This window comes from Plecotus auritus (genome assembly GCF_963455305.1).
Source record: "Plecotus auritus genome assembly, chromosome: 10".
NCBI lineage: Eukaryota > Metazoa > Chordata > Mammalia > Chiroptera > Vespertilionidae > Plecotus > Plecotus auritus.
The window spans coordinates 4,542,749-4,570,506 of record NC_137785.1 but is presented as its reverse complement, the minus strand read 5'-3'; the positions used below and the strand labels follow the sequence as shown (position 1 = coordinate 4,570,506).

General features: G+C 58.2%; 3 protein-coding genes and 1 pseudogene across 7 annotated transcripts; all 4 read right to left on the bottom strand.

The window, feature by feature from the left end:
• Positions 1-1,605: 1,605 nt before the first annotated feature.
• LOC308235869 (acyl carrier protein, mitochondrial-like) lies at positions 1,606-2,083 on the bottom strand (annotated as a pseudogene). The gene has a single exon. The product of its transcript is annotated as an acyl carrier protein, mitochondrial-like (transcript).
• A 350-nt stretch (positions 2,084-2,433) lies between these two features.
• Positions 2,434-6,101, bottom strand: TNNI3 (troponin I3, cardiac type). Of its 2 annotated transcripts, XM_080643328.1 has the most exons (8): positions 5,665-5,780; positions 5,369-5,381; positions 5,167-5,247; positions 4,683-4,724; positions 4,277-4,408; positions 3,777-3,866; positions 3,094-3,270; positions 2,440-2,570 (listed from the first exon to the last, which is right to left on the bottom strand). In XM_080643328.1, the coding sequence occupies exons 1-8, from the start codon at positions 5,673-5,675 to the stop codon at positions 2,487-2,489; spliced, it is 630 nt and encodes a 209-aa protein (XP_080499454.1). In that variant the 5' UTR covers positions 5,676-5,780; the 3' UTR covers positions 2,440-2,486. The 2 variants fall into 2 exon arrangements, with proteins under 2 accessions (XP_080499455.1, XP_080499454.1); XM_080643329.1 differs by lacking the exon at positions 5,369-5,381 and having other exon boundaries at positions 2,434-2,570; positions 5,652-6,101.
• Positions 6,102-7,014: 913 nt separating this feature from the next.
• On the bottom strand, positions 7,015-15,041 carry DNAAF3 (dynein axonemal assembly factor 3). Its single transcript, XM_080644478.1, has 12 exons — positions 14,967-15,041; positions 14,765-14,853; positions 14,313-14,455; positions 13,308-13,401; positions 10,793-10,950; positions 9,831-10,013; positions 9,608-9,733; positions 9,367-9,489; positions 8,972-9,101; positions 8,268-8,379; positions 7,836-7,910; positions 7,015-7,754 (listed from the first exon to the last, which is right to left on the bottom strand). The coding sequence occupies exons 2-12, from the start codon at positions 14,847-14,849 to the stop codon at positions 7,373-7,375; spliced, it is 1,611 nt and encodes a 536-aa protein (XP_080500604.1). The 5' UTR covers positions 14,850-14,853; positions 14,967-15,041; the 3' UTR covers positions 7,015-7,372.
• A 2,811-nt stretch (positions 15,042-17,852) lies between these two features.
• SYT5 (synaptotagmin 5) lies at positions 17,853-27,505 on the bottom strand. Of its 3 annotated transcripts, none has more exons than XM_080646017.1 (9): positions 27,308-27,505; positions 26,107-26,230; positions 25,210-25,382; positions 22,685-22,804; positions 22,437-22,604; positions 21,570-21,737; positions 21,157-21,274; positions 20,756-20,889; positions 17,853-19,166 (listed from the first exon to the last, which is right to left on the bottom strand). In XM_080646017.1, the coding sequence occupies exons 2-9, from the start codon at positions 26,183-26,185 to the stop codon at positions 18,966-18,968; spliced, it is 1,161 nt and encodes a 386-aa protein (XP_080502143.1). In that variant the 5' UTR covers positions 26,186-26,230; positions 27,308-27,505; the 3' UTR covers positions 17,853-18,965. The 3 variants fall into 3 exon arrangements, with proteins under 3 accessions (XP_080502143.1, XP_080502144.1, XP_080502142.1); XM_080646018.1 differs by having other exon boundaries at positions 26,107-26,235; positions 27,308-27,448; XM_080646016.1 differs by lacking the exon at positions 27,308-27,505 and having other exon boundaries at positions 26,107-26,293.
• Positions 27,506-27,758: the final 253 nt, after the last annotated feature.

Genomic DNA, 27,758 nt, shown 5'->3' with positions numbered 1-27,758 from the left:
GAGGGGCAGCTGCAGCACCCCATTTATAGAGCGCTCAGCCCCGCCCCCAGGGGGAGGGAGGGGAGAATTCCTTTCCCCAAACACTAGTCCTCACCCCCTTTCTCCCCGCCCCCAGCGCCCCCTGCAGAGGCTGCCCCGCCCCTGCTAGGCTCGAAGTCAATGATCCAGGCCTCTGCTGGCTGCTGGGACCCTTCTCCCCCCATCAGCGCCTCCTGGGAGCTCAGGGCTGAGCCAGGGGACCCCCTGCTCCCCACTGCCCTGCAGCACCACACATGGTGGCACTCTCTGCTTAGCACACGGAGGCCCTTGGAGAATGCATTTTTTCAAGAAATATATTTTTATTGACTTCAGAGAGGAAGGGAGAGGGAGAGAGAGAGACACATCAATGATGAGAGGGAATCATGGATCGGCTGCCTCCTGCACATCCCACACTGGGGATCGAACCCGCAACCCGGGCATGTGCCCTTGACAGGAATCGAACCCGGGACCCCTCGGGCCTCAGGCCGACGCTCTATCCACTGAGCCACACTGGCCAGGGCGAGAATGCCTATGGATGGCGGGTGCACAGACGGTTCCCTTTCCCAGGCTCCTGTCCCACGTTCTGTCTCTCTGTCTCTCCTTTGTCTCTGTGACTCTCCACTGTGTGTCTCTCCCTCCATCTTTGTCTCCCCCCTCCCCGCCCCCACCCTTTGTCTGCCACCAGGATTCCACCCTGGTGACAACAGGCGCTAAAGCAGGGAAGCAGGTGTGCGTGGGGGGAGGGGAGAGGGTGGGGTGTCAGGCCCACACCACCTTATCTTCCCCCACCCCCACTCCTGCACCTCCATCTGACAGGGACCTTTTTTGGTATCTCTGTCCCTCCTTCCCTGCCAAGCCACGACCTTAACCTCCAGGGGAGCCAGCCCTGGCGAGTGAGCACCGCACCCCTCCCTCACCCCTCACCCCTCCGGGCCTGTGGGTGTCTCTCATCGGCCCCTGTCTCGCTGTCTGCAATCCCTGTCTCCCTCCCTATGCATTTCTCCGCCTTGCTCTTTGGCCTCTGATGTGGGCTCTGTCTCCCTATTCTTCACTCGCATGTCCCTCCGAGCGTCCTTTTGTTTGTTTGTTTGTGCATCCTCATTTGAGGCTATTTTTCCAATGACGTTTCAGAGAGTGGGAGAGAGGAACAGAGAGAGAGAAACATTGATGAGAGAGACACATGGACTGCTTGCCTTCCGCACGCGCCCCAACTGGGGCTGGGGTGGAAGCTGCAGACGGCCCGTGCCCTTGGCCAGGAATCAAACCCGAGAGCCGGAAGTGCCCGGGCCAGAGCTGACCCCTGAGCACACCAGCCCAAGGTCTCTGCGTCCCTGTCGCTGCATCTGTGGGTGCCTGCGTGTCTGCCTCTCTTGGTGCCCGTGTCTCTGGGTCTCCCGGGTGTCTGTCTGTGACCCCGTGTCTGTCTCTCTCTCTTTTTTTATAGATTTATTTTCAAAGGGCACAAAAACTTAGACAATTTAAATACAAGTTTAAACAGAACTGCTCTGTGGATGTCAGCAGTGATGCCAAAACTGGTTCTCTCGGCCAGACGCTTGCCTCTGTCTTCTTGGTGAAGAAACGGGGTCTGATACTTTATTCCTATGCATCCTTCTTATCTGCAATGCAATCTACAATTTCTTGTGGACACATCAATTTCTCCGCATCTGTATCAGGAATTTCAAAACCAAATTCGTCCTCCGTGGCCATGATAATCTCCACTTGGTCCAAACTGTCTAAGCCCAGGTCTTTCATAAAATGGGAATTTACTGAGAGCTTTTCTGGGTCAATCTTGTCATAGAGTTTCAAGACCTAAAGAACACGGTCCTTGATCCCCTCTAGCGTCAGTGGGGGCGTGTCGCTATAATGGCGGCACAGCTGGGTAACTGCCTGGTTCCTGCGCGAGCACCGAGCCCAACGAGCCCGGAGCCCTGGGCCTCGACTGGGTCTCCGCGGGGCGCAGCGTGGTGCTGAGCGGCCGGGCGGCGGCCAGCGTGGGAAGTCGGGGCAGCGACGCCAAGGCCGCGGGCGGGCGGCGGACACAGGAGGAAAGGACACGGGTCGCCATAGCTACGCCGACCCAGCCTGCCGTGTCTGCCTCTCTTGGTGCCCGTGTCTCTTGGTGCCCGTGTCTCTGGGTGCCCGTGTCTCGGGTGACCCCGAGTCTGTCTCTCTTTGGCTCTGTGTCCCTGCAGTCACCCCTCCGGGGGGCCCTCATTTCCGTCTCAGCTCCCCTCTCCCTGCCTGTGTGTCTCTCTGTGGGCCTGGGCCTCAGCTTCCCTGTGCCCTCCACCCAGAGCAGAGGAGCCCAGAACGCCCCCTGTTGGAGACCCAGCTCTGCTCCTGATGGCTTCCGGGGCCTGGCCCTCCGTTCTCCCACTCCCACACCCTCGCCCCCAGGTAGCAGACACACACACAGCCTCTCCCAGCTCAGGCAAAAGCTTTATTCCTCAGGGCTGGGGGCGGGCAGCTCAGCCCTCAAACTTCTTCTTGCGGCCCTCCATGCCACTCAGCAGATCGATGTTCTTGCGCCAGTCTCCCACCTCCCGGTTTTCCTGGGGAAACGGGGTCAGAGGTTAGAATGTCTTCCCTCAAACATCCTCCAACTGCCCTCCAGCCTGCTGGGCCACTCTGGACCTCTGACCAAGGGTCTGGTTCTGGAGCACTCCCTGCCCCCTCAACATCCCATCCACTTTGTCCATGCACTTCCGGTCTCCCTCCCGCACTTCCTGTCTCCCCCACACACATCCGGTCTCCCTCCCGCACTTCCTGTCTCCCTCCCACACTTCCTGTCTCCCTCCCGCACTTCCTGTCTCTTTTCTCTCAAGCACTTCCTGTAACCCCCATTCCCATTCTGATTCCATGCTACTTCCCTTCTCCTAATGCACTTCCAGTCTCCCCCTCTACTTCCTGTCTCCCTGTTGCACTTCCTGTGCCCCTCCTGAACTCCCTGTTGAAGATTCCTCACCAGATTCTTCTCCCCCAAATTCCAAAAGTCCTCGCCCTGAGGCCGGGCCCTGGGCCTGTTGCCCCACACCCTCTCCGCTAGGCCCCCGTTCCGGGCCCAGCCACACTCACCTTCTCCGTGTCCTCCTTCTTCACCTGCTTGAGGTGGGCCCGCAGGTCCAAGGACTCCTTAGCCCTGGTGCCCAGCAGCGCCTGCATCATGGCGTCCGCGGAGATCCGCACCCGCCGCAGGGTGGGCCGCTTGAACTTGCCCCGGAGGTCAAAGATCTTCTGGGTCAGATCTGCGATCTGGGGGTGACGGGGGGCGGGGGGAACAAGGGGAGTGGAGACCTCTCCCTCCACTTCCCCCTCCCCCCACTCCTCCACCCTCCCCTGCCCAGGCCCCACCCAGGCTTTTCCTAGCCCAGGCTCCCACTGCCTCTGGGGTCAAATCCCTGCTCCTCATCCTGACCTGGAAACCCTCCCAGATCCGCCCCAGGCACGTCTCCCTGAGAACCAGGGACACATCCCCGCCCAGCTCCCCGCATCTCACGGTTCCCTGTCCACGCCTCAGCTCCTTTACCAACACTGGGCGCTCCAGTCACACATTTCACATGTTTTCTGCTGGCCCACTCCCCCTGCCTGGAACAGCCTTGCCTGGCCCTGTGGCAGCCAGCCTTCTGCCCGCTCCCTGCCAGACACACGGAGCTGACCTGGGTCCCCTGGGATCCTCCACCACAAGGGGCCAGGCTGAGACCACAGCCCCAGGCACTGCCTCACACCCTGACGGGGCCCCCAGTGCCCGTGCCTCCCACCTCCGTGATGTTCTTGGTGACTTTAGCCTCCACATCGTATCTCTCCTCGTCCACTTTGTCCACACGGGCATGGAGCTGTCGGCACAAGTCCTGGTAAAGAAAGGTGGCATGTGTGGTAGGGGAAGGCTGGGGACCCGGACCCATGGGTCTGAGGGAGGAGGGGTTGGGGGCCTGGACTCCTGGGTCTGAGGGAAGAGGGTTGTGAAGCAGACGGAAGCTGGTCTCTGGGAAACTTCGAAGAAAGCCGAACTCCAGAGACAGTAACCCTGAGAATCTACAGAATTAGGGACAGAGGAAGCGACCTCTGGGTTTTGAGACTGTAGGCAGCTTGCAGGCAATACATATGTCTGAACTCGTGAGGGTAAAAATTGGGAGATTGGGCCCCAAGGTCCTGAGCAGAAGGGGAAGGAGAGTGACTGTACCCGAGCCCCAAGATGCAAGACTGGACAGGGGAGCCCAGGGCCTCGGGCTGGACCGGGGACCCTGCTTAGAGCCTGTACCTGCAGCTCCTCGAAGCTCAGCCCTGCCAACTCCAGGGGCTGGCACCGCGTGCTCAGAGCGCGCCCCTTCTCCCCGCGCCGCTCCTCGGCCTCGCGCTCCAGCTCCTGCTTCGCTATCTGCAGCATCAGGGTCTGCGAGGGGAGGCCGGACCTCAACCCACGTGGGAGGAGCGGGATGAAGAGCCGCTGGAAGGCTGCCTCCGCCCGGGTCCTCTAATCCCAGCTCTGGACTAGGGTCTTTCGGAGTCTCGCCCCCTCAAGGTCCATCATCCCAAGGCCCTCTGTTCCAGAGAGGGTCTTCCCGCCGCAAAGCCACGCCCCCAAGCCCAACTCTCCAAGCCCTACCCACTCACACATTCGAAGCCTCCAGCCCCGCCCCCCAAGGGCTCTCCAGGCCGGTTCTCACCTTCAGCTGCAGTTTTCTCGAGGCGGAGATCTTAGACTTTTTCTGCGGGGATGAGATGGAGAGAGGAAGGAGCAGGGAGGGGGACGCAAAGGTAGGCAGTGGAGGGGCTTAAGAACCCGCCCCCTCAAGCCCGGCCCAGATTTGAGCCCGCCTCGAATTCCAGGACTCGGAGTACGAGAGGCCACGCCCCTCAGTCCAATCCACCAATCTGGGCCTCTGACTCTAGCTAGGCACCGCCCACCACCTCGTAAGCCATCGCGGTTCCCACGAGCAACGGAACTCCGCCCATAGGCAGCGCTCACCAATCCGAGCCCGGTCCGGAGCTAAACTCCACCCCTCAAACTCCCGTCATCCGCCTGGGCTCCGCCCAAGGCCAAAACCCCGCCTCCATTAAGGCCATGGCCCCGCCCCTTTTCCCCAAGGTGCGGGGTAACCTCCTAAAACTCTAAATCCAGGCCCCGCCCACCGCGCGGGCCCGTCTCACCTTGGCGTGCGGTTCGGTGGCGTAGGCGCGGTAGTTGGCGGAAGAGCGGCGTCGCATGGGAGCGGGTGGGGGTTCCCCAGCCTGGGGTCGGGGGGGGGGAGCCGCGTCACCACCCGGACCCTCAGCCCCTCTCCCGGCCCTCCGCTAGGGCTGCAGCCTCCCGCCCCGCCCCGCCCGGAGGTCCAGCCCTGCCCGCTCTCACCGCATCGCCGCTCCTGGGGGGAGAGAAAGCAGGAAAGGGGGTTCATGTTGGGGCTGTGGTCTGTCCCGTCCGTCTCCAAAGGGCCCCAGAAGCCCCTCTGACCAAGAGGTCCTGCCACCAGCTTCCCCGTCTCGGGTCCAAGGAGTCTGATGCCCAAACTCTTACCGGATTCCGACCCCCAGGAGTCCTAACCCCGCTCCCTTCTCAGGCCAGGGGTCCAGCCTCGCAGGCCTCACCCCTGCAGGAGATCGCCCCACCTCCCCCTGCCTCGGGCTCAGGAGACCGGCTGCACTCACTCGTCCGCCATGCTGAGACTCCGGCCCGGAGCTGGAGGGGGCAGAGAAGGGATAAGAGGCCCTTGGAGAGTCAGTGAGGGGGCGTCCGGGGTGACCTTGAAGGCCCCAGGGACTTCAGTCTCGTCCGGGCTGCTCAAGCCTCACTGAGGACACTGATAAAGGGCGCGGGCAGAGACTAAATATACGGCTCCCCCCTCCCCCTGCCCAGGATGCGAGATAACGGGGCGCGTGAGGGGTGGGGCGGGCGGTGCTCCAGCTGGATCATCCCTACACAGAGATGCCTGGGAATCCGGCCCCTTCACGCTGACTAGGAGTCCAGGCCTCTAACCCCCTCCTCCCTCAGAGCCAGGAGCCCAGGCCTCTAACCCCCTCCTCCCTCAGAGCCAGGAGTCCAGGCCTCTAACCCCCTCCTCCCTCAGAGCCAGGAGCCCAGGCCTCTAACCCCCTCCTCCCTCAGAGCCAGGAGCCCAGGCCGCAGCCCCTCCTCCCTCAGACCCAGGAGTCCAGGCCCCCAGTCTCTCCCCCATCAGACCCAGGAGTCCAGGCCTCTAACCCCCTTTTCCCTCAGACTCAGGAGTCCAGGCCCCCAGCCCCTCCTCCCTCAGACCTAGGAGCCCAGCCCCAGCCCCTCCTCCCTCAGACCCAGGAGTCCAGGCCTCCAGTTCCTCCTCCCTCAGACCCAGGAATCCAGGCCTCTAACCCCCCTTTCCCTCAGACTCAGGAGTCCAGGCCCCCAGCCCCTCCTCCCTCAGACCTAGGAGCCCAGCCCCAGCCCCTCCTCCCTCAGACCCAGGAGCCCAGGCCCCCAGCCTCTCCCTCCTCAGACCCAGGAGCCCAGCCCCAGCCCCTCCTCCCTCAGACCCAGTAGTCCAGACCTCTAACCCCCTCCTCCTTCCGACTCAGGGGTCCAGGCCCCCAGCCCCTCCTCCCTCAGACCCAGGAGTCCAGGCCCCCAGTCTCTCCCCCATCAGACCCAGGAGTCCAGGCCCCAGTCCCTCCTCCCTCAGACCCAGGAGCCCAGCCCCAGCCCCTCCTCCCTCAGACCCAGGAGTCTGGGCCCCAGCCCCTCCCTAAACTGCCACCTCCATGAGGGCAGGAGCCTTGTCTGTCCTTCCATCATCTGATGGTGAGTGTCAGTGCCCAAAGCCGGTTGCCACGCGATTCATTTTGTTGACTTATTTGAGCATCCACGTGTGTGGTGCAGGGCACTCAGGCACAGCACTGGGAAAGCCACTCCCACTCCACTGGGAAAACCAGGAATCTGGTCTGGCTGTCCTCTCCTGCCCTCTCCTGGCCTCTCCCCACTCCCAGCCCTGGAGCCAGACGGAGGACAGACACAGGGACACACAGAGAAGGCTCGGCTCTCTTTATTTGAATCAGTGGGTGCTGAGCAGGCGCGGGAGAGGAGACAGCCCTAACACCCGCTTAGGCCTGGGACACCTGGGGGCCCCGCAGAGCACCCGAGGCCCAGGGCCGGGTCTCTGGGCTGCGTTTTGAGTGTCGGGAGTGGAGTGTGGGACTCTGAGAGAACCATCTAGAATTCTAGGGACAGAATATAGGATCTCAGAAATGGACTCTGAAATTCGAGCAACGTCTCTGGGGGCTGAGCGAGTATGTGGAGGGTGCAACTGGGAGTTCCAGAGGCGGGTCCAACTCCAGGACCTGACTTTAGAAGTCAGAGGTAGGGAGGTGGTCTCTGAGGGTCCTCTCAGACACTCTGGTTTGGGGGAGTCTGACTCCCTGTGGGCGGAGCCAAAGCCTCGAGTGAAGAAGCCTGAGACTCTGAGGGCAGTTCGAGGGGATCAGAGGGGGTTTGATCTTGGAGGGGCTGGGTCAGGCCCTCCGAGGGCTGGTTTGTTGCCTCGGAGGGCGGAGCCAGGACATCAGGAGGCGGAGCCAGGGCGTCAGGGGGCGGAGTCCCGGATTCCACCGCCACGCCTCCGGGAGCTGAGTCCCGGGACTTGCAGAAGCGCGCAAAGGTCTCCGAGGGCCCGGCCTCGGGCTGTGGGGCGAATCCAGCTGCCTGAGCCAGTTCCCCGACCCGGTCGGAGAATCCCTGCAGCTGCTCCGGCCGCACGTCCACCAGGTACCTGAGATGGACAAGCCGCGTGGTAGGGGACCCGGCTCTCGGTCCCCAGCCTGGTGCCCTGCCCTGCGCTCCACGGACTCACCTGGCTAACTCCACAACCAGGCGTCCCCCAGGGGCCACGCAGGCCCCGAGCTCAGGGCTGAGAAGATGCACCATCCTGGAGCACAGAGAAAACGGGAGGGCTGAGGTCCTGAGGGAGGAGGGGCTGGGGACTGGAACACTGAGGCTGGACAGGGGGCCTGGGCTCCTGGGTCCCAGGGAGGAAGGGCTGGGGTCTGGGCTCCTGGGTCTGAGGGAGGGGCTGGGGGCCTGGACTCCTGGGTGTGAGGGAGGCGGCTGGGGGCCTGGGCTCCTGGGTCTGAGGGAGGCGGCTGGGGGCCTGGGCTCCTGGGTCTGAGGGAGGAGAGCTGGGGCCTGGCCTCCTGGGTCTGAGGGAGGAGGCTGGGGCCTGGTCTCCTGGGTCTGAGGGAGGCAGGGCTGGAGAGGGAAGCCTGGGACCCCCAGGCCCTCTTACCCACAGGCCACGTAGAGGAGCGGGAACCGACCCTTGTAGCAGCTCTTATGGTGAAGTGTCTGGGCAGAGCCGAGGGGCAGGAAGTGGACAGTGAAGGTCGCCGGGGTACGGTCTGCGGGGAGAGCAGCACAGTTAGTGGGGGACACACAAAGCTGGCGTGTCCCCTTGGCCCTCTGGAAGTCCTTTCTCAGCCTTCCTCTTCGGTGGATTCCTGGGAAGTTTCTGGGACGCTCGGCCTGGTAGGCAGAAACCCATTTTACAGACCAGGCAACTGAGACTTGAGAGAGGGAAAGACAGTGGTCTGTGGCTGGACAGCGCATCCAGACACGGGGCAGGGCTCGGTTGGGGATGATTAGAAGGAGGCATGGTCAGATGTGGGAAGAGGGGTGTCTCTCCAAAGGTGACCTGGGACCAGCCCCGTGTTAGAATGTTCTTAGGCTCTGCAGGTAGGGTCAGAATTCTGGCATTGGAATTGGGAGTGCTAAGGACAAGGAGAGATCTAGAAAGAGGAGAGAGAGGGAGAGACGGGCCATCAGGAAGGCCGCCCCTTGGGCCAGGCACCGGGTACTCGAAACCCCTGGAGCCCGAAGCCGAAGCCCGGGGCGGGGTCTGTGTCCCACTCGCCCCAGAAGATGATGACGTGTCCACTTTGTCACCCGAGCCCGCCGCCCATCTCAAGGGGGAGAGCTGAGTCCCTGGCCTACCAGGCTCCTGGGTTCCATTAGCGTTGCCTGGCACCTGCTGGGGGTCTCCCTGGGCGGCGCTCGGGGGCCCCCAGGCGGCCAGTGTGCGGAACAGCTCCGTCACATTGTGCTGCGTGATGTCACCTGCAGTCTGTGGGGGGGAAGGGGCGTGGCCAGACGCTGGGTTAGGACCTGGGAGGCAGGGGCTTGGAGTACATCACCCCTCCCACCCCCGAGACCCCAGAGCTAACATCTGAGCCGAGCTCGGATTCCGGGGACTGGGTTTAGGAAATAAAGAGGTTGGAGCCTAGGCCGTGGAGGCGGAGCCCAGGACTCTATGGGCGGGGCCTATCACGCAGGGGGTGGGGCCTGATGTGCAGGGGGCGGGGCTTGGGAACCCATCCTGGTGCGCACACCTTGACCGGCTGCCCGTTGTTGGTCCGCAGGAGGCTCGCGTCGTCCGTTTCGATGCCGAAGGCTACGAAGGGCCCCGTGGCGATGTCCCCCCAGTACCCTCGCGCGGCTACGCGCTCCCCGCGCTGGGAAAGCAGGGAGCGAGGAGGTGGGCGGGGTCGATGTTGGGGACCTGAGCTCCTGGGTTCTCCTCCCACCCCCCCCCCCCCAATGAGCGGGCCAGGGAGGGGAGTGGACACGCACGTGGCTCAGAAGGCGGCCGGACGCCAGAGTCCGGTTGGGCACCTGGTAGGCGCTGGGGTCTCTGAGCTCAAAGGCGACGCCCGTGTCCCTCCAGCGCCGGAACTCGCTGGTGTGGATGACGCGGGCCTGCGGGGGGCGGGGGGGAGGAGAGGGGACTCGGTGAGTCCTGTAGGGGGCCCCAGGCCGTGCTCCTTCGCCCCCAGGACGGGTCCCGGCCCCTCACCCCGCGGTCGTGTAGCTTCATGTGCAGGTCCCAGTCGCTGACTCCGCGCCGGGCGTCGTAGCGGGAGCCCAGGTAGTGGCGCAGCCGCAGGTCCCAGAGGCGGCCCATGGGGAAGGCCTCGGGCCCCTTCTCCCCGCCGGCCCAGAAGCGGAACACGGCCTCCAGGGCGTCGCGCTCACGGAACTGCGCATCCGGGCCCGGGGGGTGGGAGAGCGATTTGGGGGCGGCGGGGAGAGCCACCTTCCCCGGCTGACCCTCCCTTCCGCCCCAGGGTGTGGGCACGATTCTGCCTTTTCTCTGCCCTGGCGGGTGGTGCTCAGTGGCTAGAGCGTCGGCCCGCACACGGAAGGGTCGGGGGTTCGAGTCCCAGTCAAGGGCACCTACGTGGGTTGCAGGTTTGATCCCCGGGCGTGTGCGGGAGGCAACCAATGGACGTGTCCCTCACATCCATGTTTCTCTCTGCCCCCCTCCCTCTTCCCGTCCCTTCCACTCTCTCTAAAAATCAATGGAACCCAGGGGTAGAGCGTGGACCTATGAACCAGGAGGTCACGGTTTGATTCCTGGTCAAGGGCACCTTCCCGGGTTGCGGGCTCGACCCCCAGTGGGGAGGAGCGGGGGTGCAGGGGGCAGCCGATCCATGATTCTCTCTCATTATTGATGTTTTAGCTCTCTCTCCCTCTGCCTTCCTCTCTGAAATCAATTAAATTATATATTTAAAAATATATAATAAAAAATAAAAATCAATGGGAAAAAATATCCTCAGGTGAGGGTCAACGAAAAGAAAAAAAAAACAACAAAAAACGGAGGCTCAGAAAGTAGAAGCCACCCCCCTCGACTAAATCCCACCGTGGGAGCCGGGGAGCTGGGGTTCAGACTCCCGGGACCCCAGCTCACGCCCCAGCTCCATTCTCCCGCGGCCGCCCAGCGCCCAGGTGGTGAGGGATGGGCGCGGGCGGAGGCACCTTCAGGGCGCGCAGGCTCAGCCAGGGCAGCTGCTCAGCCAGGCGGTCGGGCTCCGGAACCAGGTGCGCCAGGCGGTCGGCCTGCGCGCGCACGAAGGCGGCCACCGGGGGGCGCAGCAGCGCGTTCCCCCACACCTCCAGGAAGGCCTCGCTCCGCTCTGTGGGGAGCGGGGAGAGAAGTAATGGGGGGAGCCGGGAGTGAGCCCAGAAATGAGAGCAGCGGCTCATAACCTGTTTATAGAATGACGCCTTCTGTATAGCACACGCTTCCTTTACAGAATCTTATCAGGAGTCAGAACAAGCACCACAAACCCAGCAAACTCCCCACCCACCCCATAGCCAGAAGGCAAAGGATTTACACTCCCCTAGGTCCCCTCGCCTAGCCCTCTGTCCCTCCCTGTAACCCCAATCCCGAATGTCATGTTTACATTCCCTTTGCCTTAAAAAAGTAAAGGTTAGCCTTAACCGGTTTGGCTCAGTGGATAGAGCGTTGGCCTGCAGACTGAAGGGTCCCAGGTTCAATTCCGGTCAAGGGCATGTACCTTGGCTTGGGGCACATCCGCACATCCCCAATTGTGGGTGTGCAGGAGGCAGCTGATCAATGTTTCTCTCTTCAATGTTTCTAACTCTCCCTCTCCCTTCCTCTCTGTAAAAAAGAAAATAAATAAATAAAATATATTTTTTAAAAAAGTAAAGGTTATACCAGGAGGTCATGGTTCATTTCCCATCAGGGCTCCATCCCCGGTGGGGGCGGGCAGGAGGCAGCCGATCAACGATTCTCATCATTGATGTTTCTCTCTCTCTTTCTCCCTTCCTCACTGAAATCAATAAAAAATATATTTTTAAAAAGGTAACGGTTATAGATGAAGATACGTGAGTGTTCAAAGGTTATAGTATAAATTGTTTCAGTTTCATTAAGGATCCTACAAGAGAAAACTATATACCTTTCATTGTATGCACATACATCTATATCAATATACCTATCTAAATGGGTTCATCTTAGTCATTTAACAACCTGAAAAAGAGAAATCTAGCCCTGGCCGGTTTGGCTCAGTGCATAGAGCGACGGCCTGTGGACTGAAGGGTCCCAGATTCTCCGGTCAAGGGCATGTACCTTGGTTGCAGGCACATCCCCAGTAGGAGGTGTGCAGGAGGCAGCTGATGGATGTTTCTCTCTCATCGATGTTTCTAACTCTCTATCCCTCTCCCTTCCTCTCTGTGAAAAATCAATAAAATACATTTAAAAAAAAAGAGAGAACACTATACCTTCAGTTAGACGGATAAAGGTTAGATTAGTTTAGTTCTTGTTGGCCAAGAGCTATATGCAGAGTGTGCTGCAAGTTGTGTGCAATGTCTGACGAATGCCCTGGGCTCTGACTGACAGCTACCGGCCACGCTAATAACAACAATCGCTAAGATGTACTCCGTCTATGTCAGAAGCCAGGAGCTTTGCTGTGTGTGTGTGTGTGTGTGTGTGTGTGTGTGTGTGTGAATCCTCAAAAGTACTCTGTGGAAGTAGATAATAGAAATATTTATTTTTTTTTTTAACTTTTTTTAAAAACATATTTTATTGATTTTTTTACAGAGAGGAAGGGAAAGGGATAGAGAGTTAGAAACATTAATGGGAGAGAAACATTGATCAGCTGCCTCTTGCACACCTCCCACTGGGGATGTGCCTGCAACCAAGGTACATGCCCTTGACCGGAATCGAACCTGGGACCCTTGAGTCCGCAGGCCGACGCTCTATCCACTGAGCCACACCGGTCAGGGCGATAATAAAAATATTGAGAAGAGCCTGGCTGGTGCGGCTCAGCGGTTGAGTGTCGACCCAGGAACCAAAGCGTCACAGGCTCGATCCCCAGTGGGAGTGCGTGCAGGAGGCAGCCGATCCACGATGTTTCTCTCCCATTGATGTTTCTCTCTCTCTCTCTAAAAATCAATAACCAGATTTTTTAAAAATTACTTAGAATGAGGTGTGTTTTTTTTTGTTTGTTTGTTTGTTAAAGTGCTCCAAGGAGCAGAGCCAGAATCTGAGCACAGCCTGTCTGAATCCAGCGTTTGCTAAGCTGAAATTGTTACTGAGAAACAATCACTTTCTGCCTCCCTCCCCATCCTCCTGTTCCCCCTTCTCCTTTTAGTCTCACGTCAGAGGCTGCCTCCTCCAGGCTGGCTCCCTGGGATTCACACCTCTCACTGGGGGAGGCTTGGGGCAGGACTGAGGTCAGCTCAGCCAAACCCTCCCCGCATCTGCAGACTCACTAGCTCCGGCTCGGGAAGTCCCCTGACCGCTTTTGGACGTCTCCCGCTGTAGGAGGTTTGGAACACGTAGACTATGCCACGCACTGTTCCGAGAGTTTTGCGTGGGTTTTTCTCTTGGAATTCTTTCCAGTAAGTGAGCAAATGATGAAGTCAGGAATAATGTCACAAGTTTTAAATTGCACCATTGGGAAGCCAGACTCCCTGCAGGGAGGAGGAAGGGACCGGGGGCTCTTCCACCCTGATCCCTACAACTGACCTTGCAGTCCCATCTTCTCAGGATCCTCCAGGGCCAGGCTGAAGAACAGCATGTGTCGGGCCACAGCTTCCAGATTATTCTCCAGCACGTAGAACTGGGAAGATGGGCAGGGCAGAGCAGTTCTGAGATCTGTGTCTCTGACTCCTAGGAGACTTGGGGGAGTGGGAGACCGGGGCTCCCTCCTTCTACAGGACCCAGGAGTCCTGTATACCAACGCCCCTCCCCCCCACTTCAAACACCAGGGTCTGGCCTCTCAGGACCCTGCTCCCCAGCACGACCCAGGAGACCCCGTCCTTAGGCCTCTTTCTCCCACTTGAACCCAGGAATCCCCAACCACAAACACTTCTTTCCTCAGGAAGCATGCATTGGGGCTCCAGCCTCCACCTCCCTCAGACCTAGGGGTCCAGGGACTTGGGAATCTGAACTCTCTCTCTCTCTCTTTTTTTTTAATCTTTATTGTTCACATTATTACAGATGTTCCTCTTCCCCCCCATAGCTCCCGTCCACCCAGTTCCCACCTCACTCCAGGCCTCCCCCCCCGCACTGACCTCGTCCATAGGTGTAAGCTCTTTGTCCAGTCTCTTCCTGCACCCCCCACATTCCCTTCCCCCAAAAAATTGTCATTCTGCTCCCTTTCCATGCCCCTGATTCTATTGCGTTCACCAGTGTGTTCTGTTCATCAGGTTTTCTATTCATTTGATTTTTAGATTCACTTGTTGATAGGGGATTCTGAACTCTTGTTTAAAAAAATTAATTTCAGAGAGGCAGGGAGAGGGGGAGAGAGAGAGAAACATCAATATGATGAGAGAGAAGCATTGATCAGCTGCCACCTGCACGCCCCACACTGAGGATGGAGCCCACAACCCGGGCGTGTGCCCTTGACTGGGAATCAAACCATGACCTCCCCAGATCGATGCTCAGCTACTGGACTGGATGGAGCCACACCGACCGGGCGGGACTCTTATCTTCATCCTCCTCCTTTCTTATCCCCGAATCCCAACTCACGTGAAACCTCCTGCGTGGCCAGCGCGCCGCCCGGGCCAGGGTTTGAAGCAGGTGGCGCCCATCCACCGAACCCAGCAGCAGCACATCTAGCTCGGGGGTCCCGTGCTCTGGATTGGCCTCGGGGTCCGGGTCCACAGGAGGACCTAGCGAGGCGACAACGGGCTAGGGTTGGTGGCCTGAAGAGCGCCATCTGCAGCCTCCCTTAGCACGACGACTACAACTCCCAGCAGAACTTGCACAACTCCAGCTTAGGTTCTAAAAGGAGCTGTGCCTCTAAGCATTCTGGGACTCGTAGTCCTCAGGGAGAGACAGAGACCACCTGTGGCTGCCCACTCGGGGGCGCCCCCCGCCGTTGGAACCTCGGAGGACGTTACTGCACGATCTGGGACGGCGGCCTCGGTGGCAGATGTGGTCCTGGGGGGGGGGGGGGGCGGCGGGGGCGGGGGACTCACTCTCAGCCTGCAGGTCCAGCGCCGGGGACAGGCCCCACCAGGACACGGAGCCGAAGCCCGTGCCGGAGCCCGCCGGGGTGGTCATCGCCCTGTAGGACAGACATCCAGGGAACCCCCAAACATCGTCTCTGTGTCGCCCACCCATCCCCCTTTCACCGCCCCTGATTTCTCGCCCTTTCCGCCAGGTGAGACCCCCCCTCACCTTTATCTTTTCAAATATCCCAGGACTTCTCCTCCCTCCCTCCTAGGTGCAGCCCCGCGGTCCCCCTCCTGTCCCACAACTGCTGCCCATAGCCCCGCCCCTTTGGATCAATCAACCAATGGGAATATGCGAGTTGGCACCGCCCCTATCAATTCACCAATGCGAGCGAGTGGAACCGCCCACTTCAAACTTTGCACCAATAGGAGCGTGGCTCCGCTCTCCCATTTCAAGTCTGAAAGGAGGGCGTGAGGACGCGGTTGTCATGACGACTGTGCTGGAAGAGGCTGGGGCGGAGCCTGGGGAAGTCCAAACTTCTGGTCTGGATGAAGCCTGAGCTGATTCAAAATTTAAAAGAACTGAACGGAATCTTGATTAATTCAAACTAAACTGAGGTGGCCTAGGCCTTAAACTACACAGGTGTGTGTCCCCTTTCCCCCTCACACCCTGACTACCACACCCGGCTTCTCACCTGGCAGGAAGCACAGCTCAGGGTCACGGCCAGCCAGCACTGGCCCTGGTTGTACATTTTCTTTCCTTTTTGTTTTAAATACATTGTATTGATTTCTTTTTTTTTTTAATATATTTTATTGATATTCCACAGAGAGGAAGGGAGAGGGATAGAGAGCTAGAAACATCGATGAGAGAGAAACATCGATCAGCTGCCTCCTGCACACCTCCTACCAGGGATGTGCCCGCAACCAAGGTACATGCCCTTGACCGGAATCGAACCCGGGACCCCCCAGTCCGCAGGCCGACGCTCTATCCACTGAGCCAAACCGGTTTCGGCAGTATTGATTTCTTACAGAGAGGAAAGGAGAGGGAGAGAGAGTTAGAAACATCCATGAGAGAGAAACATCGATCAGCTGCCTCCTGCACGCCCCCTACTGGGGATGTGCCCGCAACCAAGGTCCATGCCCTTGACCGGAATCGAACCTGGGACCCTTGAGTCCGCAGGCCGACGCTCTATCCACTGAGCAACACCGGTTAAGGCCTGGTTGTACATCTTCAGGAATTCTGTGACCTGGGTATCACCCTTCATGATTACTAAAATTGTTTTTAGTGAATTACTAAAAGTTAAATTTCAATTAAATACATTATATTAAAATAAAGGTCACACTCAAAACTCATCACTTCTTATCCTATATAATAAAAGTGTAGTATGCAAGTTGTCCCCTCCACCAGGAGGACGTCCTGGAGTTTGACCAGGGGGCGGGGCCAACCGGGGGAAGGGAGGGAGGCCCCGGTGGCAGGTGGCAGCCACTAGGGACCCTAGATTTCGTGCACTGGGCCTCTAGTTTTATTGTATTTTTACTATTAGGGTCTTAAGGTTATTTACATCTATTGTACCTGTATGAAGGAAATACTTTTTTTTTTTTTTAATTTCCGAGAGAGGAAGACAGAGAGAGAAAAGAGAGAGAGAGAGAGACATCAATAGGTTACTTCCCATATGGGGATCAACCCAAAACCTGGCTATGTGTCCTGACCAGGAATCAAACCTGGTGCATAGGACAACACTCCAACCAAATGAGCCACACCGGTCAGGGCACTATTTTCATGAAATCATTTAAAAAATCAAATTGGTAAATTGCAACCATAAGCTATCTTTGTAAATAAAGTTTTATTAAAATCAGGGCCAGGGTTAGTATGAGGCACAGTGGTCCAAGTGTAAGGTCAGATCCTGTCTTTAAAGGTTATATATATATATAGAGAGAGAGAGAGAGAGAGAGGAAGTGGAGGGAGAACGAGATGGAAACATCAATGAAAGAATCATGGATTGGCCCTAGCTGGTTTGGCTCAATGGATAGAGCGTCGGCCTGCGGACTGAAGGGTCCCGAGTTCGATTCTGTTGATCCGCAGTATGGGGCGTGCAGGAGGCAGCCAATCAATGACCCTCTCTTATCATTGATGTTTCCATCTCTCTCTACCTCTCCCTTCCCCTCTGAAGTCAATAAATATATTTTTAAAAAATTATATTTAAAAAGAAAAGGAATCATGGATTGGCTGCCTCCTGCAGGCCCCCTACTGGGGATCCAGCACCCAACCCGGGCATGTGCCCTGATTGGGAATCTAACTTTGACCTCTTGGTTCATAGGTTGACACTCAACCACTAAGCCACCATGGCTGGGCTAACGTTTTTATATTTCATCCATTGTGTATTTCTTTCTTGCATTGAATTTTTAAACATTGCATTAAAATACTCTCTATCTTGACTACTGAGCATTTTGTTTTGGGGGTTCTATTTGTTTGGCTTTGCCTTAAATTTTAGGATCCTGGTCCTGACCATGGGAAATATTACACGTTGGCTGGCGTGCTAGCAGAAATCTCAACTCCATATTCAATGACCTCCCATTGGGGGCGTGAAGTCAGCCACAGCGGGAGTATTTACACCACGGGAATGGGTGAACGACACACCAGCAGGGGTGGGCAAACTTTTTGACTCGAGGGCCACAATGGGTTCTTAAACTGGACCGGAGGGCCGGAACAAAAGCATGGATGGAGTGTTTGTGTGAACTAATATAAATTCAAAGTAAAGGAGCGGAGGGGAGAGCAAGAGAACCCTCCGCTCTTTTGGCTCCGCGGGCCGGATAGAACAGCCGAACGGGCCGGATCCGGCCCGCGGGCCGTAGTTTGCCCACGGCTGCACTAGGGCTTCAAAAAGTTAGTAACAGCACATCCTGGGAAGCACCCCACATCCGCTGCCTCCAGGGCTGTCTTCTTTGCCGACATCCTCCCTCCTCCTCCCCCTGGAAAAATCCAGCTCATGCTTTCGGCCCCAGCTGGGGATCATCCTCTGAGTTCTTCTGCTCGTGCCTTCCCAGCAGAATGTCCACAGCAGTCCCCCCCCACCACACCACCGCCGGGGGACTCACACGACTTTATTTTGTTAAATGTGTTTTTATTGATTTCAGAGAGAGAGGGCAAGGGAGGGGGAGAGAGGGAGACACTGGTGGGCTGCCTGCTGCACACCCTCCACTGGGGATTGAGCCCACAACCCTGGCACGTGCCCTGACCAGGAGTCGCACCGGCGACCCTCTGGTGCATGGGACGATGGGCAATCAACTGAGTCACACGGGCCAGGGCTCCCACTACTTTACATTCTAGGGGCCAGCCCGCAGGATGCTTGGCAATGTGGCTTTGGGATCAGACAGGCCTGGGGTCCCATGTTGTCTGTTACTTGCTGGCCCAGAGGCCGTGGCCAGGTGAGACCCTGCCTGTGAGCTGCACAAGGTCAGAGCATTGAAGGAGACACGTCTCCAGGGCGGCTCCAACAGCAGCACAGGGTGCAGCGCCCAGGGGGCCCGGGCGCTCTGCTCCTCTCCTCACCCCGCCGCATGACCTTAGACAAGTCACGATAACTTCCCGAATAAGGAAGTACATTCTCATCGACCCCTCACAGCACTTGGGCGAGTGAACGGATAAATGAAGGGATGGATGGATGGATGGATGGATGGATGGATGGATGGATGGATGAGCGGGTGGGTGGGAGGGTGAGTTCCCCTCAGCTCCTTCCGAGGATGGACAGACCTCCCCCTGCCCTTGTGTGATCCCACCCCAGGAGGTGAGGTTCCCTCCTGAGCCCCGGCCTGGCCCCTGCCCACCCCCAACAAGGAGCACCCAGCCAGGCCACCACGTTGCTGAGTATTTATTTGGCCCGAGGTGCAGGGCAGGAATGAGACCAGGGACAGGGTGGCTGATCCTGTGTAGGGCGAAGGGGACAGTCCGATGGGATCACTGATTGTCAAAGTAGAGCCGGGGGACCCTGGGTGGGTTGGGGGAAGGCCAAACTGCTCCCCTCCCCAAGGGGTCCCTGGGGCTTCTGGGTATGTGCGGTGGGGAGTTGGCAACTTATCGTGATTGGCATCATGGGGGCGAGACGGCAGGAATGGGCCAGATGGTTGGGTGGAGGGTGGGGTGGGGGTTAGTGCCCAGAGAAGGCTTAAAGGTGGGCCTGGGCGTGGCTTTGGCCAGGAGTCCGGGGTCAGGGGTGTTAAGGTGGGGTCAGGGCACAGGCAGTGGCCGCACTCGGTCGGGGGGCCGCAGCGAATGCCACTGGGCGATGGGTCGCCGAGGGTTGGCCAGCATGTCCGCCCAGTGCCGGAGGCCGGCCCCGCCGACCGCGGCCCCCACGGCCACCCTCCCGATGGCCTCGTTCTTGCCCAGCTTGTCGTAGTCCAGCACGGTCAACTCCACCTGCACCTTCTGGGGCGTGGGCAGAGGGGGAGAGGAGACGGTGACAGGGGCAGGAACAGAACGCTGGGGAACCAACTGGAACTGTACGAAATGTGGAGCCTGCCCCGTTAGCCGCGACTGCTTTGTTCTGGCTAAAGAAGGCACCTTCTCACCTGGCTGGGAGGCCACAGGGGACCTGGGAGCTCACCTGGGGAGGCAGCCCCTCCTCCCCATTTGGAGCTGCCTATTCTCATGGAAAGATGGACAACCTTGTTGCAGAGACCAGAGCCAGAAACCGGAATCACCAGCCCTTCGAGGACCCCGTCCCTTGCCTATCACTAGCCCTTTGAAGACCCCCAGCCCTCTGCTTACCTGTGAACTGCCCATTTGGCACACCCTTGGGCTATGTCCCCATGTAACCTTCGTCCTCCTACCCGATACAGGCAGCCGGCTTATGGAGGGGGCAGAGCAGATGTCTGTGGCTGACCTGCTGCTCTCCCCTGCTGCCAGCAGGATTGGAATAAACGCTCATCATGATTCACCCCTGTCTCTGCTGAACTGGCTCACGGAGTGACAGGCAGCGCGGACCCACTGTTTGTCCGGTTACAACAGGAGAGTGGGGGTTGGAGGCACCAGGAGGGACACCCTCAAAGAGTCCTGGGGTCCTTGTGAGGGCCCTGGGTTAAAACCAGCCTGGAGCTCGGGCTGGGGGGAGGGGGATGGGATGTGACGGGGGAGAGCCCTGCGTTTGGATGGTGGGGGGGCCCTGCAGTCATTCTTCCTGTGAGATCAGACGCCACAGGGGAGAAACCCTCAGGGCCTCACTGCTGAGGGATTGTTAGGGGCCTCCTTACGGAACTGCCTCCAAAGGGGAGGCAAACCTCCAGGAGTCTTAAATATATACATTTTTAAATTAGTATTATTTCAGGAAAGAAGAGGGAGAGAGAGATAGAAACATCAGTGACAAGAGAGAATCATGGATCCGCTGCTTCCTGCACGCCCCACACTGGGAATCAAGCCCACAACCTGGGCATGTGCCCTGACAGGGAATCGAACCGTGACCTCCTGGTTCATAGGTCGACGCTCAACCACTGAGCCACGCTGGCCAGGCTACCTCCAGGACTCTTAAATGAGTGCAGGGACCTGTCTCTAAAGGGTGGTGGAATCCTGGCTGGTTTGGCTCAGTGGATAGAGCGTCGGCCTGCGGACTGAAGGGTCCCGGGTTCGATTCCAGCCAAGGGCACATGCCTGGGTTGCGGGCTCGATCCCCAGTGGGGGGCGGCCAATCAATGGTTCTCTCTCATCATTGATGTTTCTCTCTCTCTCTCTCTCTCTCTCTCTCTCTCTCTCTCTCTCTCCCTTCCTCTCTAAAATCAATAAAATATAAAATAATAATAATAAAAAAGATAAACTTTTTTTAAAAATTAAATAATAAAGGGTGGTGGAGAAACCATGACTCCTGAGGGGACGGGGCAACCCGCTCCTCCCAGGAGTAAATTGGGGACACAACCTGGGACCCCCTGGTTTCTGGAGGTAGCTGAAGAGTCTCCCTTCCCCTAGCAGCGGGGTTTCTAAGGGCCTGGGGCTGCTCTGCGGGGGCTCAGGCAGGCCTAGCTCACCTGCACCTGGTCACAGGGCACCTCGAAGCTGAAGGCCTCGTTGTAATAGGGGTTCAGCGTGTTCTTCTTGATGGTCGTCTTCTTTTTCCGCATCTTTTTGCCGCCCTGCAGCAGGTGAACCTTGACGTACGGATCTGGGGAGAGAGAGGAGGAGTCTTAGAGCCGCTCCCCCCTGTTTCGTGGAGAGATCAGATCGAGGGGGGCGCGTGAGACTGCTTTGGAACAGCATAGAGCTGCCCCAATGCACCCCTCAGGTCTCCTCTGTCTGCGCCCAAATCCACCTATATCCTCCCAAGGCAGCCTGGACCTCCCTCTCCCCCAGGAGACGCTCGGACCCTTAGCCAGAGGGCCCCTCCTGCACCGCCAACCCCCCTCCCCCCGTTTCCTGGCTTCCCACACACCTGACAGCCCTCCCACGTCCATCTTCTTTAGGTTTTTAGCCTCCAGCACGATGACGGTGAGCTTCCCGGCAGTGGGGACGTAGCGGAGGGAGAAGCAGATATCCCCCAGTTTCTCCTGCTAAAGGTCGGAGGGGGACCCGTCACCGGAGCGCCCCTGCACATCCGCCCCCTCTGCGACCATTCTTCCCCCCTACACACACGCCCCCCCCCCGCAACCTCCCTCCCGCCCGCCCGCCTTGGAATGGAACGGTCCAGCGTTAACACCAGGAGGTAGCCCTCTGCGGCAGGTGCAAGGGCTGGAGCCTAGGTCGGAGCCTGTGATCTGATTGGCCCTGGAGGAGGTCTGTGATCTGATTGGCCCGGAGCTGCAGGGGGCGGGCCCAGCCGCGGGGGGCGTGGCCACGCGCTCTCACCTCCTCCCTCGGAGCCGCCTGCAGCTCCCGCCAGGCCAGCACTGGTCTCCCCAAGTCCACGGAGCTCATGGGGACCCGCACCTCCCCGATGGCATCGTTGCGGGAGAAGCGGTCGAAGTCGTACACCGCCAGGACCAGGACCCTGCCTCCCAGCTCCACGTAGGGGACCTGGGTGGGGAGCGCAGAGACAGCACGAGGTGTCGAGTAGGAAGTCAGAAAGGAAGGGGGCAGAGCACATCAGGGTGGGAAGGGACAAGTGGGGCAGCGAGGGGCGCAGGGAACAGGTGAGGGGGGTCCATGGAACCCAAATGGGAACAGCCCAGGGGGCAGTCGAATGAATAGTCTCCAGAGCTGTTTGCGGCCAGCTGAGCGGTGGCTGCCTCCAGAAACAGCTGAAGGAGGCCGGCCCGCGTGGCTCAGTGATTGAGCATCGACCCATGAACCAGAAGGTCACAGATCAATTCCCTGTCAGGGCAGATGCCCAGGTTGTGGTTCAATTCCCCGTGTGGGGCGTGCAGGAGGCACCGATCAATGATTCTCTCTCATCAGTGATGTTTCTATCTCTCCCTTCCTCTCTGAAATCAATAAAAAAATATTTTTAATATATTTTATTGATTTTTTACAGAGAGGAAGGGAGAGGGATAGTTAGAAATATCAATCAGCTGCCTCCTGCACACTCCCTACTGGGGATGTGCCCGCAACCAAGGTTCATGCCCTTGACCGGAATCGAACCTGGGACCCTTGAGTCCGCAGGCCGACGCTCCATCCACTGAGCCAAACCGGTTAGGGCAAAAATACTTTTTAAGGAAAGAAAAAGTTGAAGGTGTTGGTCCCCAATGTTCCTGGCCCCTGAGGCCTGGTGCTCACCTTGAAGGCAAAGGTCTCCGCAAAGTGTGGGTTCAGCGTCTGCCGATGCACCTTGGTCTCATACCGCCTCCGCTTGTCTGGCAGCAGGTAAACCCGCACGTAGGGGTCCGAAGAACCACCCAGATCCAAGGCTGCCAACCCCTCGGCTTGCAGGATGCCCACCAGCAGCTGTACAGTGAGGAGGACCCCTGGTCTGAGCTTCCCTTCCGGACCCTCCTCTCCAAAGCCTCCCCCTCCTCCACGCCCACCTGGCCGCTCTGGAAATCATAATCCAGGGAGTACTGCAGTCGTCCTAGCTTGTGCTTCTCTGCCGCCTGCTGCCCTGGCCCGGATAGTGCCGGCTCCAGCTCTTCCACTTCCGGTTGCACCTTGGGGAGCCAGGGGCAAAGGCGGGTAAATTCTTCCCCTGAGAGTGTCGTCCTCCAGGCCCAGAAGCCAGGGAAGACTGACACATCTCTAGGTTATACCTGAGCACTTGCGGGCTAAGCAGAGTCGGTGTTCGATTAGTGATGTCTGCCACTGGGGAGGGAATAACCATAGCAACACACGGTGTAGTGTTTCTCGGTGTTTGATTAGTGATGTCTGCTATGGTTGGGGCTCTAGCCAGTGGTGAAATAGGCACCCATGGTAGCCTAGAAAAACAAGGGTAGCCCTAGCTGGTGTGGCTCAGTGGATAGAGCATCGGCCTGTGGACTGAAGGGTCCCAGGTTCGATTCCAGCCAAGGGCACATGCCTGGGGTTTCGGGCTTGATCCCCAGTACAGGGAGAGCAGGAGGCAGCCGATCAATGATTCTCTCTCATCATTGATGTTTCTATCTCTCTCCCTTCCTCTCTGAAATCAATAAAAATATATTTTAAAAAAAGAAAAACTGCCCTAACTGGTTTGGCTCAATGGATAGAGCATCGGCCTGCGGACTAAAAGGTCCCAGGTTCGATTCCGGTCAAGGGCATGTACCTTGGTTGCGGGCACATCCCCAGTAGGAGGTGTGCAGGAGGCAGCTGATCGATGTTTCTCTCCCATCGATGTTTCTCACTCTCTATCCCTCTCCCTTCCTCTCTGTAAAAAAATCAATAAAATATATTTAAAAAAAAAAAAAAAGAAAGAAAAACAGCCGAAACCGGTTTGGCTCAGTGGATAGAGCGTCGGCCTGCGGACTGAAAGGTCCCAGGTTCGATTCCGGTCAAGGGCATGTACCTTGGTTGCGGGCACATCCCCAGTGGGAGGTGTGCAGGAGGCAGCTCATCGATGTTTCTCTCTCATCGATGTTTCTAATTCTCTATCCCTCTCCCTTCATCTCTGTAAAATATCAATAAAATGTATTTTAAAAAAATGTAATAGTGTTTTCCTGCCTTTAGGAAGGAGGCAGGAGATTTCATCTCACATGGATGTATTGGGGTTGTGCAAATTGCTCCATTGTTTAGACAAGGCAAAATATGGGGGTGGAATGGCGTATTTACTGTGTATTTGCCATTCTAAACTAGAACAGCAAAATCAGAAGACTTCTCCTTAACCTAGGCCAGTGGTCGGCAAACTCATGAGTCAGCAGAGCCAAATATCAACAGTACAACGATTGAAATTTCTTTGGAGAGCCAAATTTTTTAAACTTAAACTTCTTCTAACGCCACTTCTTCAAAATAGACTCGCCCAGGCCGTGGTATTTTGTGGAAGAGCCACACTCAAGGGGCCAAAGAGCCGCATGTGGCTCGCGAGCCACAGTTTGCCGACCACGGACCTAGGCCACCCATTTTCAAAATCCAACGCGAATCAGAATTCCCCTGATTAGTGTGGCCAGAATGCCTTCACTTCAGAGATTCTGACTCCGGGGGTTTGGTGCAAGATCCAGAATTTGCCTTTCAACGACACGGAGGTGATTCTGACGCCATGGTCTCTGGAAGTCATTGGCTTAAGGGATAGGGATGGAAACTGGATACCAGAACCCTAAGGGGCATCCCTATGGGTAAGAATTGTAGCCGCTCCTTTTGAGAAGAGCAGAGGGGAAATATGAGTGATGGACCATGAACGTGAGGCTCAGAGAGGGACAGTGAATTCCCTAAGGCCACACAGCTGGTGGGAAACGCCAGGGTCTCTGGCTCCCAGGTGAACATCATTGCATTTTGCATCCCGAGTCCTGATGCTCAAGTCCTTGCACCTGTGGCCTTTCAGTTCCCACTCCAATCGCTTCTTCCAACTCATGGCTCCTTCCTCCTCCCTGGTCTCCATCCCCCATGTCTGTCCTTCACATGGATCCCTAACATCCATCTGCCCCTGCCCCTGTCCTTCTCAAAGCCTCCATGGCTCCCAATCACCCTCATCCCGTGGACACTGCTGGCTCTCCAGCCGCCACCCCGCCCCTGTGAAAGTGACTCATTGTTCCCCAAACATCCCTGAGAACCTGGATTCCAGGCCCCAGCATATGCGCTTTGGGCTAGAATGTCCTTCCCTCTGCTCTCAGTTAACTCTGTGGGTCCCCTGGGTCTCAGCACAAAAGGCACCCCCCCCCCCACCCGGAAGCCTTCAGGGACCTTCGAGGCTGCCAGGCCCCCACACGCCAGGTGCTGCCTCTGATGTGGCACATACCACCTTGCATTGTGAGCCTGTGAGGGTCTGACTTCCCCACCAAAGTGAAAGGTTCTTGTGACCAGTGACCAGGTCCGGGCCATCTCCAGTTCCCCAGGGTCCGGTTTTGGGCCGGACACACCCAGGAGATGGGCGGATAAGGCAGGCCTAGGAGGGAAGGGGCGGGGCGGGGGCGGGGTCTGGGCCAGGCCACACCTTGTTTATGTAACTCCGGCCCAGCTCCTTCACTTCCTGAAGGTGCACCTGGGCTTGGGCCTGGCTCTTCTTGCCCATCCGCCTCCGACAGCGCTTCCGGTACAGACAAAAACAGCAGGTGAAGACGAGGAGGCCTGACACCAGCACGACGGTGGCCAGGGCCCAGGGCGGCACTGCGGAGGGCAAGGACACAGGTTCCGTCGGTGTGATCTCACCTGTAAAGCCATGTGATGCCCTAACCCAGCCTGACACCATCTGATTTTTTTGGCCTATCCCTCCCACCCCCATTCTAACGTTTCTACTCAACTCCTGATGCTTTTAGAAGCTTGAACCCCCGCCCCCCCCCCCAAGCCTGTTTCCCTGTCTTTAAAAAGAAGGGAGAGCGCAGCGTGTGTGGCTCCGTGATAGAGCGCGAGCACCTATGAACCAGGAGGTCATGGTTCAATTCCCGGTCAGGGCACATGCCCCAGTGCTGGGCTCGAACCCTAGTAGGGGGCGTGCAAGAGGCAGCCCATCAATGATTCTCTCATCATTGATGCTTCTATCTCCCTCTCCCTCTCCCTGCCTCTCTGAAATCAATAAAAATATTTTTTAAAAAGAAAGAAAAAAAATAAAAGAAGGGACAGGTGGACCCTCTAATTCACCAATGCAAGAGCCCATTCCATTCCACGCCCCTTGGTCTGGTTTTCGTGCTGGGTTTTTTTTTTTTGTTTTTTTTTTGTTTGTTTGTTTTTTTGGTAACAAACCTGTTCTTTTTCCATTTCATTGAGATTCCAGCCCAGGATTCCGACCACGATCCCATCCGGACTTGCCACCCGCTAAACACACCCATCCGAATCCCGCCCCAGTAAATCCTGGCCCGACTTTCCCTCCGCTCCAACCCCGGATCTGGCTCACCAGGGCCGTGGCTGATGCGACTTGAGTCCGGAGGCGTGTCGGACGCTGGAGGCCCCGGGGTTGGGGGCTCCGGAAACATGGCGGCGGGGTCCTACGGTCCTTTCTGCGGAGGCACCCAAGCGCCCTAGCCTCCCACGCCCACCCGTGCAACCATTGAGTCCTCCGAACAACAAAGAACTACAATTCCCATCGGCACCCTGGACGACCGGCCGCACAGGAGTCGGCCAGCCGCCGCAAGGCATATTGGGGATTGTAGTTTCAGCCTCCTCGGGAAGGAGGGAGTGCGCTGGGGGTGCGTTCCAGGACTTAGTTCCATCCCAAAGGGACGCCTCCACGGTCCCAGGTCCCCGCAGGAATCCCGCTGACTTGTCCCCTTTCTTTGCGCCTTTCCAGGACCTGAATCGGAAGTGGGCGAAGGCGAGCGTGGGAACCAGCGCACCCAGTTGCCCAGAGCAACGCCTGGCTCCGCTTGGGCCGGGGGTGGGAATCACTCTGGTTGCCCCGGCAACGGCCTGTTGCCACGACAACGGGCGGGGCTCCACATACTAAAGACAAGTCCCCGGGGGGCATGGGAGGGGGGGCCCCCGCTGGCTCAGTTCTCTGTTGGGCCTGGGACCCCAGACCTGGATCCCAGGACCAGCGAAGGTGGGAGGGACGGCCTGGCCTGTCGGTCCAGGCACCCACAGCTGGCCCCTCCTCCACATCTGGCCATGGAGGCGGAGACTCAGTCTCTTCCTCTCCCGCTCTTCCGGGGAGTATGGGGGTCGTGGGGACTGCCCTGCTGCTTCTGCTGGGCTCCCACGCCCTCCTCGGCCCGTTCGTGCCTCCCGCGCATCCCGAGCAGTGTCTTCACACCTGTCCTCGTGACCGGCGCGGCGTCCACCCCTCCCTCTGGACTCCCTCCTTCTGTCCGTTCCCCCACGGCCCCTCGCCGTTGCCCCCTGTGTCTGCCCTGCCCTCCGCCGCCGGTGGTCTGGTCTCTGTCTCCTGGGGTCGCTCACTCCTTCCCGGGGCCTGCTCCTGTCTGCCTCTCCCGCCCCTCTGGCTCTTTGTCCCCACACCTGTCTCACCCTTCAGGCTCCAGCCCTCCCACGCCCTCTGTTGGTCCCTCTCGGGGTACCCCCATGTCCCCCCACGTCCTGTCCCTCTAGGGATGGGAATGAGGATGCGGCTTAGGGAGGGGATCCCCGCAGCTCCTTACCTGCTCAGCAGCTGGACAGGACCCTCCCCTGGAGACACCCAGGCGCCGGCCCGGACTGACGCAGGCGAGCGGCGCTGTCCTCGGTGCTGATAGTGGAGAGCGGTGGGCGGAGACGGGCCGTGTGTGGAGACCTGTGTGTGTGTGTGTGCGTGTGCGCGTGTGTGTGTGGTTGCGCCAGCGCTTGCATGTTCAGTCCTCAGTAGGTGGAGAACCCCAGAACCCCGTCCTGCCCCTCGTCCCACCCCCACCCAGGAGCCCCCAGCGATATTCATCCTGGTCCCCTTATTTTCTGCCTTCTAGCCCAGCCAACTGGCATCCAGCCGCCCCTCTCTCCCTACTATTCATATATCCAGACGCCAGACTCATTGTGAAGGTGTCCTCCAGGCATCACCCCCTCGCCCCCCTCGAGGTCCCCCTGTCTCCAGGCCCAGGACATAAGCCCCAGGAAACC